Here is a 12,265-nt window from a genome sequence, read left to right on the forward strand (position 1 = left end):
CAAAGTATTTTTTAAGCTAATAAAAAAAAATCGATTTTTTGAAAAATTCACAGTAGACTTCCCCCTTAAACTACTACCCTGTGATCGGGTGGCCTGGTGATCACGTCGACAAATCTTTGAAATATTAGCCAACATCTTAACTAGGCCGAAAAAATGGACCCTTTCATTACGGTCGGACTACCAAGAAATAAATACATATTTACGCGGTTCAAATTTAGCTGCACATCATCGACCTTAACACCTTCCTTCGACCATCCCGTTTGATCCACTACATCCATATCGTAAAGCAAGTCACCGAGGATTTAATATGGAAGTCGCAGGTATGTTGCAAACTACGTATAAATACAAGAATTTACACTAGGCAGGGCTAGTTTACTGGGGCCGCAGCCCTTGGTCGAGAAAAACCCGAGTCATTCCGGTAACGTAGAACCGGCAGCCATGGGAATGTATTACTACACTACGCCGACGAGATCCAGGACAAAACAAACAAGACACCTACTGGACCAGACGGTGTTCAGAAAGACATTAAACGACATTCACCGGGAGACCGTTACCACCTTCATAAGCTCCCGTCCAGTGAATGCCGTAATCGGAGTCCAACCACCACCCATTGCCGATGAAGACCTCCAGCTTCCCCGTGAGACCCGCGTAACACTGGTATTGTAGCAGGTTAAACTCATACTTATCCACAATTGACCCCGTCATACCAAACATACGTCCGGCATGTGAAGGCGCCCCGCAAGACACTAACCATCTTTTCACATGTCCTTTAAAACCCACTCATTTAACACCACTCTCCCTCTGGGCCCAATCTGTCGAAACAGCATGTTTCCTGGGCCTACCTTTAGATGATCCTGACGAAGACGACCGGTGATATACTCCACACTGACGGGGCTTTTCTTACTGCTACAACAACAAGAACGAGAATTTGCAGCTCCGCAAGCCACACTTATATATACATAATTTTTCAACAAGCGAGAATAGGTGCCGACTTTATTACTATTTCAATTGGTTTTTTGTAGGGTGCCGTTCAAGACTTTTAATGCCAGATTTTTAAGACAAATTGAACTCTGCTTTCCAGATAAACTAAGTTTATACGCCCAAGCTTTGCAGGCGTAAACTAAATTTAAACATTCATCACTATTAAACTGACAATGAGAAACTGGCCCGTAGTATACAGCGGCGCAAAATTAATCGGAATATATCGTCCCCTTAGTATTAAAATAGCCTATAAATTTTTTGATGTTTTGAGAAAATGAATTTCAAACTTTTTGTCGAAAGTAGCTCTCACTCAAATCTCGTTATGTCTGTAAATATTTATTATTTTCGACGTTTTTTTAAGACTGTATAAAAATGAGTCTATTTTGTTAACTGACCAATTTTTATTATTATAATCATCCTTTTAGTGAACAAAAAAGAGGTGTAAACTACAAATATATCAGATAGGCTATTTTATTTTTTAATGTTTTCTATTAAGTTTCTGATACGTTATTTTATTTTGTATGGTATACACTATTTTATTCAAGAAATACACCAGAATAATAAGTAAATTTAATATGAATTTTTATTACTATAAAATTATGTTTTAATTACAGTAAGATCGTAAATTATTAGCATGGTCTTTATTTATTGTCGACTTCGTCCTCTTCTTCGAATCTGTCTGGTTCATCTAAACAATCGCGATTATTCCCTCCTTGTAAATTCAAAAAAAATGTCTGTGAGCCGGGAGGAATTACATTTTTTTTGCATAAATCTTTGAGATCCTTCAATTTTGTGTCAGAAATTGGTAGTTCTTTTTTATATTTGTGAGTTAATGTAAAATTTGTGAAACTTTTTCAATTTTCCCCTCGAGATTATCCTCCTCTTCATCCGTTTCTGGAATATAATAATCTGACGATTTTGCTGAAAACTCTTCTCCATCCTCTTCGTCATTTTCCGATATATTTGAATTCACTGGTTCCACAGATAGTCCAACAGAGTTTGGAGCAAGTTTCACATATAGGGCTCCGGTTGATTTCGCGCAAATTCTGTTGACAATTAATATACCTAAATATTCTTTCCTGCAATTTCAGATAGCAGATATTCACCAGAGCTTGACAAATCCATGATTAAATGAATGATTGGGAACGAATGAAAGGCTAAATGATTATGAACGAGCGAATTTCAACAACGAACTGAAATCCTAAATTGCACAAATTATTTCTATTGCATTTACATATGTACATGATAAAACAACGTAAGCATTGCATAGGCTACTTTTGTTTTTTGTAATTTTGAAACATATATTAATTGTTCTGAGAATATAACGGCCTATAAGATTCATACAAATGAACAAATTGAAAATATTTGTTGAACAACAACGTACAGTAGGTTCTGTTTTTATGCGGTAGATACGTTCCGCAAGAAACAGCATAAAAAACAGCATAAAAAAAGCTACTAGTTCTATAGTAAAACTATAGATACGTTTCAAAAGTGCTAAAATCGCATAAATCTGAAATAATGTAATAAAATCGCATAAAAAAGGGCACTAGTCCCATATTACAACTATAGATTCGTTCCATAGAGCGCATGAATCTGAAAGATTTAAATAAAATCGCATAAACAATATATTGTATTTTTGAAAATTATATCTTTATTTAAGAAACGTCAGAATCGAAAAATAAATTTAATTCAGAATAGAATCAGACAATACCCACATGTTGCGCGTTCGTTTCGGATTTGGCGTAAAATCACTTTCGTCACTTGAGGAAATGTACACGTCTGATCTAGATAGTTATGCAGGCGGTTCCATACTTGTAGGGTTAGCATTTCTGATGTAATCTGTGATGAGTTTTTGCTTAGCTGGTTTAGAATCTTGTTTATATGTACAATTCCCGATAGGTCGACATGCATTTTGTAATTAAAAAAAAAAAACCGCACTATTTCAAAACCGCATAAAAAAAGCCGCATAAAAACAGAACCTACTGTATATCATTATACGTCATTTTAGGTGTTTGTGTCATGACAAAATTGATTTTTTTCCTGAATGTTAAAATAGAGTATGTGAGTGTACATTACTATTCTATTGAATAAACAGAAAATTTAGTTTATGTAAAAATAGCGTATATGCGTTTACATGATTTTTGAGGAAAATAATTTAATACATATTTATACTATATTTTTTTGACTGACGTTTTGACCCACTTTGTGGAACTAGAATCTGACCAAATTTTGACCACATATAAAATCGACGATGGAGAATCCAAAAATTCAATAAAAAAATAATAGCCTATGAGCACATAGGCTATTGTTATACTAAGGGGACGATATAAGCAACTATAATAATCGGAAGATTTATAATTTTTGCAAATCACGCCATGCGTCAATCACATTTGACATTTGTGAACTAGACAGCTGCAGTATACACACAGACACACCATTGAGCGCGTTAGGATTCAAATAAAGGTTTCCGTCACTCAATCATCATAATTTTTTCTTTAGTAAGAAAATCATTCAAACCCAAAAATGGATGATTAATTATATGAGTTGCAACTTCCCTGTTTAAAATATTATCTCGTCAAGTAATTTTTAGTGCCGTGATTGTCATTTGTGTTTTTCATTGGGGGAGGATCTTTACGTGGCGGGTCCCAAATCCAGCGCATAACCAGATATCCAAGGTCTTCGCCTTCTCACATTACTCGCTCTCCACCGGCTCTTCGGAAGCTACCCAAATGGTACTTGGGTGAAGTCTGGAAGTTGTGAGCTGCTTGGACCGTATGCAGAAGCATCGTCCTGGTCACTCTCAAGTGAATGACCATCAGGAACTTTCGTGGAACTATCTCCACGTAGAACTATCACCCATTCTTGAATGCCAACAAGTGCTACTTTGGACTAAGTAGGCAATTAAGCTTGCCAGCAAGGAGACTGAATTGGTTTCAGAGACCTCTTACCAGGTCATCGGCTTCCCCCTGACTGTTGTTAAAGGAGAATATCACAATTATTCCTTGGGAAAGCGCAGAAATATTGAGCTTCATGAGTTGTTTCGAAAACCCTGACCCAGACAATCAGTGACCATACTGAGTGCTCCTTTCTTCGACAGCCTGGTTCAGTGCATCAACTTAAATCGCATCAATCTTCTCCATTACATTAAAAGATCTGGTTGATTGTAGATATCTGACTGTCGGAGGTCTCATAATAATATCAAAATGGCGCTTTAGTGCTACTTGAGGAGTGCCACAAAGGTACTTCAACCATTCCACCAACCTACCCTATTCTCTCTAAGGAACTAAAAAATTGGAAACTACTTTTCATACAGGCCCCGTTTGGTGAGACACTGTTTTTTATGTTTGAGATTCTAGCGTCCTATCTCCTCCTCATCAAGAGTTATAAATTACAGGATCGTGGGACGTGATAACACAATTATACCTGCTGTTTTTCCTAAGAATTCTTACGCTCTCCCAAGCAGTCATTATTCAAACAGATCTACGGTTCAGACGGCAACGAAGTACGTGACCAAACATAATCTCAATTTTTATCGTCGTAGCCTTCCGGATTCGCCGTGTCGTAAGAATCCATGAATAAACAAACAAAAGAAAAGGGAAGTACTTGTGTTTGAAGAAGAAGAGTGGGCGAAAGCAATGGGAACAACCAACCACAACGCACACACACATAGGAGGAGCAGGAGGGCTGTGGGTCGTTGGGGGAGTTGTGTTGCGCATGGAGCCCTCGTTACCGTTGAGATGATGTTGGTGGCGGCAGTTTGAAGTGCTGGCACTGAGGACGGTAGCGCCGTTGAGGCAGGGGCGCCTGATGGCGGGAGCAACACGTGGCCACATACCTTGTGGAGCACTCCCTATGAGTCTTAAGGCCTGAACAGGTTAGATGAGCTAGACGAAGACCACCGGTGATTACAGTACACTGACAGGGCAAATGTACTGCTACAACAACAACACACACACACATACTTTCTAACCACGGTGTCTTCCGGATAAAAATGCGAACAAACTGCATTTGGAGGCTTTATATTCATTTGTGCTTTACCATTTTAATACGCAGCACTTCGTTTGTATTAGTTTGTTAAGTTTTAACCTCACAAATCACAATATTAGCAAGCCATTCACTGAATTTTCACAAGCATGTAATTTCTCCTCCTTTTGTTAGTTTGTTTTGTATTGGAAAGGGAACTGACGTCAGACTTGTCAAAATTGCGAAAAATTAGGTAACTGTTTTGGAATAGCGCCACCTATGGTACTCATTTCGCCTTAGGCCTCAACTATCTCAATAAGGGCGCAAGTCTGAACGCAGTATAATTTTGTAAGTTTTCTAAAATATTACTTTTGCCGTTGCAACCATGTACACTTCATCTTTGGTACACCTAAAAGAATAGAAAATGTCAAATGTCAAAAACAAAACAAAGAATAACCGCCGAAAACAGAAGCGAGGTGGAAGTAAAAATTATCAGTGAGAAGAAAAAAAGCACGCATCTTATGATATTAATTTGTGGAAATTAGAAAGAAAAGTGCTCAAAATCCAGAATCAACCCAAGTAAACACCATGAGTGGGGGTCCTGATTCAGATGCGGCTGTGTATGCTGCGCTGCAGCAGCATTTCGGACACGAGAGCTTCAAATCGGATTTGCAGCAGGATGCCGTAAAATGTGCCGTGGAACGTAAGTCGTAGTGATACAGTATTTATTTGTGCATTTTTTTATCTCCGAAACATATTTTATTTAGGGAAACGCGACATATTCGTTTCCATGCCCACCGGGTCAGGCAAGTCGCTCTGCTACCAGTTGCCAGGTGTGTTGTGCGAGAATCAGATAACCATAGTGTTCTCACCGCTACTTGCTCTCATCAAAGATCAGATTGATCACTTGGGTAAGCTCAAGATACGTGCAGATTCGTTGAACTCAAAAATGTCTGTAAAAGAGCGTGATGCCGTCATTAGTGACTTGAAAGCGATGCGCCCCAGCATACGTTTTCTGTACATCACACCTGAGCAGGCGGCAACATCATTTTTTCAAGACTTATTGCAAACGTTGGTGAAACACGACAAGATTGCCTATTTCGCTGTTGACGAGGCGCACTGTGTGTCACAGTGGGGTCATGACTTCCGGCCAGATTATCTCAAGCTTTGCACTCTGCGGCGTAGGTATCCCAATATCGTCTGGATGGCGTTAACCGCGACTGCATCGAGACAAGTGCGAGAAGACATCTTCCAACATTTGGCACTAAAACAGCCGGTTGCCAAATTCACAACGCCGAGCTTTCGGCAGAATCTGTTCTATGATATAGTATTTAAGAATTCCATAGAGGATGACTTCCAGCATTTAGCTGCATTTGCATTGTATTGCTTCGGTGATGTGAACGACTTCAAAAGTGTACCAGCATCAAAACGAGGCTGTGGCATTGTTTATTGCCGCACTCGAGAGAACGTGGAACGTGTAGCCTATGGTATTTCAAAACAAGGAGTAGGTGCTGTCGCATATCATGCCGGGCTAAAAGCAGCCGAACGGATACAGGCACAGGAGCAATGGATGAACGGAGAGTACCCTGTGATATGTGCCACCAATAGCTTTGGCATGGGTGTGGACAAACCATCAGTACGTTTCGTAGTGCATTGGGATGTGCCTCAAAATGTGGCCGCCTATTACCAAGAGTCGGGCCGCGCTGGACGAGACGGACTGCAATCCTATTGTCGCCTGTATTATGGACGCGAAGATGTGAAGTCAATACAATTCCTATTGCAAAGTGATGTGAATCGCTCTAGAAATTCCACCTGTTCTGGCAAACAGGAGAAAGCGCAGGTCTGTTTCAGCAAACTTTGTTAAATTTCAGCTTGAAATAATTATAATTTTTTAATACGGGTACAGCGCGCAGTGAAAAACTTTGAAGAAATTGTTAGCTTCTGTGAAAGTCTACGCTGCCGACATAGGCTATTCTCTGACTACTTTGGCGATCCACCACCAGACTGCAATGGCCAATGCGATGTGTGCAAGCATCCAAAGAAAATTGAAAAGGCATTGGAAATGTTCCATAAACTCTGTATGGATGGCAGATTGAAATCAGACGTATCACTCGAAGATAGCGCCGATCTGTATGAAGGTAAATTGCATGAATTTTAATGACCGAATGTAATAAAAAAAAACATGTTTTTAGGTGGCCGCGCAGCTGCGAAAAGACTAAAAAGCGACTATGGCGCAAGCGATTCCGACAATGAATCGAATGAAAGTCACGAAAAAATGGCAAAGAGGGCCAAACGTGAAACGGAAGATTTCATACGAAAGCAGTTTCAACTACGAAAGCAATTAAATGCGGCGCGCGAAGTTGAAAAGGAAGGTAAAGCGCAGATAACGCGCGTAAAGCATGCACCTTCCAGTGGGGTCAAAGTTTCCGGACTCACGGCGGCCATACGTGAGAACTACCTAAGTGCAGTTGTCAGTGCACTCAAATTGAATGTAGAACAGTGCAAAGAAGATGATCCGCGAAAGGACCTTCGTCATCGTGATTTCGAAGCCATTGCCATAGACATCGAGTATGACTGCTTTTCCAAGGTGAAAGTGGCTAATATGTATCGACATGCGATGGCAAAAGAGGTGAACTATTAAATGGAATTATTTACATACAGCTTCCTTCTGCACTGTTTGTTATTGAATATAATTCACAACACTTATTTTCCACAGCTTGCAGGCATACGCCAACAGACGAACAAAGAGTTACTTATGCCAATACTACGCGACTATGTGGCACGCCCGGAAACAAGTACACATAGTGTCTGGACCGGCGGTAGCGTTGAGTATTTCGAACGAAAATTGAAGGAGTTAGAAAGTTCCCGACCATCATCGCCCAGCACAACTGCCGCAGGCAACTCTTCCAAAGATCTCCCGAAAGCGTTGCGACATAAGAAGAGTTACAAACAGGACACGGCCAAACAGACGACCATTGGAAGTTTTTTTGAAAAAAGTCAGAAAATTAAGAGTGAAGAAGCAGAGTGTTCGCCAGTTAGCAGCAGTGGGGACAGTCAAGGTGTCGAAGCCAATGAGAATGGCAAAATAAAGGCAGAGCCTGAAAAGCTCGAATATTTGGAGCAAAAACTAATTGAAGAAGGAAATAATGACGCAAATTCTACCGATTTTAAAGAAGAACATTTGAAAAAGGAAAATACTTTCGAAGCTGACAAAGAAGATAAAATAGACGATGATCTTGAAGACATAAGTGACAAGGACATAAACTCAAATGAATTTAAAATGAGCGAAGATGATGAAGTGCATGGCACAGATGAGGACAAGAAGGTCCGTTCCGATAAGCAAGTTACAAAACCTATGGGCCAAATGGATTCTTTGTTTGGCAACGAGGATTGGGACGACCCCGCGGAAGAGATGTTGGAAAGCTCAATAACTAAATACTCAACTAAAAAAGAAGAGGGCAAAATTAAGTCGCTATTTGGCGACGAATCAGATATATCCACAACAAACAAATCGGACAGTTCCACCCGGGGTGCCGCGCGAAACGAAGAGGATGAGTACTACGAGGTGCAGACACATCACAAGCGAAAGCACAGAATGTCGCACTACAGCAAATCGAAAGAGAAATCGCCATTGCATAGTTACAAGTCTATAGTCAGCTACGACGCCTACTATCAATCAGCATCCAGTTCTACCGCACACCACCACAAAGCATCAACTAGTTCTACATTAACCTCGCATCAATACAAATCTGATTCATCATCTGCCAGTTCGTCATCGCGACGCAAACACAAACACAAACATCACTCCAAGCACAAGCACAAGGATGACGATTTGGATGAGCTAGAAATGTACGAGAATTCGTCGTCGTCTACGAAGTGTAAATACCAGGACGCTTTTGAGGATTCAGTCAAGTATGAAAAGTCAGTGAAGGAAAAGCTAAAAGCACTGCGCGCGGAATGGCAGGAGTTCGAAGGCGAATCAGATAAGAAACTGGAAGAGTCCGAAGATTCATTAGACGAACTAGAACAACTTGCATTAAGTAAAAGGAAAATAGAAGAGGAGCTAAAAGCATTGGAAGAGCTGGAAAGAGCTGCGGCGGAATCGGAAAAGTGTGCTACGCAGAAAAAGGCCTCGAAGGCTGAAGAGCAAAGTGTGCCGAACGCAGATATGAAGTCCAATGACAAAGAAATATCTAAAAACACAATCGCAGCCACACTGCGAGCTGAAGATGCGGCAAGACAAGCCGATTGGTATGCAGCAAAACGGAAGAAGGAGCAAGCCGCACTGACCGAAAGTGATATGAATGGCAGTAAGTCGAAATTTGCTGTGCCGAAATTCGGAAAAAGTGGCGATAATCCAAATTTCGGTGAGATAATAGCGAAAAGCGGCGAATACAGAAAACCAGTGCTTAGACCGGATCAAAATTCAAAGCACTCCTCTAATGAAAGACAGGCTAGACTTAGCGCTGCTAAACATAAAGCCGATGTGAGTAAATCCGTAGTGGATTTACTGAATCCTTATTATAAAAAGAAGATTGCTACGAAAGAGCTCTTCAAAACTTTGGCCAAAAGGATAACAACGCGCGTATGTGACGGCAAATTGGGTGGGTGGAAAATATATTATATACATAGTTAATTGTAGTGATGGGCATAAGTACATACATTTTTGGAGGTTGAAAGCGCGCGTGCGCAAAATTTAGGAAATTTTCTTTTTAAAGGAAAATACATTTTAAATCTTATGCCTATCACTAATTAAACTTTCTTTAAAATTATTTATTTATTAATTATTTTATTTATATATTAGATATTTTATTTATTTATTAGATATTTTCTTTATTTATTACATATTTTTTTTATTTATTAGATATTTTATTTATTTATTAATTATTTTCTTTATTTATTACATATTTTTTTATTTATTAGATATTTTATTTATTTATTAATTATTTTATTTATGTATTAGATATTTTATTTATTTACTAGATTTTTTTTTATTTATTAGATATTGTATTTATTTATTAATTATTTTATTTATATATTAGATATTTTATTTATTTATTAGATATTTTATTTATTTATTAGATATTTTATTTATTTATTACATATTTTATTTATTTATTAGATATTTTATTTATTTATTAATTATTTTATTTATGTATTAGATATTTTATTTATTTATCAGATATTTTTTTATTTATTAGATAGTTTATTTATTTATTAGATATTTTTTTTATTTATTAGATATTTTATTTATTTATTAGATATTTTATTTATTTATTAATTATTTTATTTATTTATTACATATTTTATTTATTTATTAGATATTTTATTTATTTATTAATTATTTTCTTTATTACATATTTTTTTATTTATTATATTAGATATTTTATTTATTTATTAATTATTTTATTTATTTATTAGATATTTTTTTTATTTATTAGATATTTTATTTATTTATTAGATATTTTTTTTATTTATTAGATATTGTATTTATTTATTAATTATTTTATTTATTAATTAATTATTGATTAATATTTTCAGAAACCTCGCACTGCAAGTCATACATCCGGGACACTTTTCTCACGATAACCGAGATCGCAATAGATGCAGATATTGAGAAATACTTTCCACTTACTTGAAGATACCGCTGGCGCAATCCTCAACTACTGCACTCCCTCATTAATCTTGCGCTTCGGCGTTGCCGATGCCTCGATACTTTTCATGGAAATCATTTACCAGAATCGCTTTGCAAGCCCACCTGGCGTTTCATAAAGCACTCCCAAATTAATTTTTTATTTTACTATCAAAAATATATTTATCAACAGCACAGCTAAACTTATACACTTCGGTTTGTATTAAGAATGCTTTTAACTAGCTCCAGTTCGGTAGAATTCCCTATGTGTTGCAACAGTAGTATAAAGCAACTATTTTGCCATTGAATTTCGGAGCGCACCATCGCTCATTTACTTCAATAGCTTCAGGGCTCAAAAACCCAAAATGTTGGGGGAAAACGTGCTCAAAGTTTTCAATTCACTATGGCTCCCTAAGAGAAACTCAAGACATACTCGTATTTTCATCTAATGAGAAACTGTTAATAGGTATCGCCAGGAATATTTTGCAAAAGCTTCCAAGGAAAGCTTGTGGCCATCTCTCCATACTTGTCTAAAAACATTTTTTTTCCATCATAAGACTATTGAAGTAACCACGAAGCTCCGTTGGCGCAGGACCAACCTGCAGACGAACAAGAAGTGTACATGTAAGCATATATTCATATGTATGTAATGTATTGCCATGAAAGGTATTTTTTATTTAAGTCTCCAAAATTCAGTGTGTACGTTGCTTAATCTGAATAATTAACTTAAGCTTCGCTATTTCTAAAAATATGAATTTTTAGGGCTCAGTAAGTAAATTGATTACTAAATTTACGTTGCCAATTATAAATGGTAAAATTTATATGTAATTTGTGTTGCTGGCTGTAAGTGGCTTTTGTTTCCTATACTTACTCATTTACATATAAACTACTTTCAGAAATTTAAATGTTTTAGAATGTAAGGGAGTATTTAATTAATATAAATCGTACATATAAATATATTTCACATAAATATCAATATGTATATATTAAAATGTAGTATCATATTAATATAAATACTAAAATATGGGCATATGCTATATTTTAAAAACACAAAAAAAGGATTATTGTCGTTTGAATAGTAAAAAAGTTTCCCATAAATATTTAGGAATGCTGCCAAAGTGAAAGTCCTGACCTTTCCGGTAACGTAGAACCGACTGTCGTGGGAGTTTTTGCATTTCTGATTGTTTTTAATTTCGAAAGAGCTAAGTTTCTTAATTAGATTTAAAGATGATGAAAGTTAACCGTTTTCGGTTGTTATTGCAATGTTTGAAGGGAAAATCATCACTTTTAAATAGGTCTCTTGCGCATACTAGAGTAACATTTTCAGGATAAAAAGTAGCTGCTTAGAAAAAACACAAAAATTAAACCATCGTTAAATTCGGTTTATCCTTTTCTGAGATTAGTGTTCCCACCGGCAGGTTATGTTTTGAAAAATGTTCTATCCACCGCAGGCCTAAATAGCTAATGCGCTCTATTAATTAGTGTAATATAATATTTCATATTGCTCCAATAAATAATAATAATAATGGTCTAATTTAGTCTACGCAGTCCCTACCACTATCTAAAATAATATTTTCAATCTTTAAACCAAACTTTAGCTGCTAAATCTACATACGCTAAATAAAGGGGTTTTCAATAAGAGGTGTAATTTTGATATTCAAAGAAAAATGCTATTTTTTAATATAAATT

General features: G+C 37.0%; 1 protein-coding gene across 1 annotated transcript; it reads left to right on the forward strand.

Moving 5' to 3' along the window:
- The first annotated feature begins 5,357 nt into the window (after positions 1-5,357).
- Positions 5,358-11,531, forward strand: LOC129240918 (recQ-like DNA helicase Blm). Its single transcript, XM_054876990.1, has 6 exons — positions 5,358-5,647; positions 5,712-6,784; positions 6,851-7,082; positions 7,137-7,573; positions 7,661-9,548; positions 10,486-11,531. Exons 1-6 carry the CDS (start codon positions 5,533-5,535, stop codon positions 10,581-10,583), a joined length of 3,843 nt encoding a protein of 1,280 aa, XP_054732965.1. The 5' UTR covers positions 5,358-5,532; the 3' UTR covers positions 10,584-11,531.
- Positions 11,532-12,265: the final 734 nt, after the last annotated feature.

The sequence above is a fragment of the Anastrepha obliqua genome, chromosome 3 (genome assembly GCF_027943255.1).
Source record: "Anastrepha obliqua isolate idAnaObli1 chromosome 3, idAnaObli1_1.0, whole genome shotgun sequence".
Taxonomy (NCBI): domain Eukaryota; kingdom Metazoa; phylum Arthropoda; class Insecta; order Diptera; family Tephritidae; genus Anastrepha; species Anastrepha obliqua.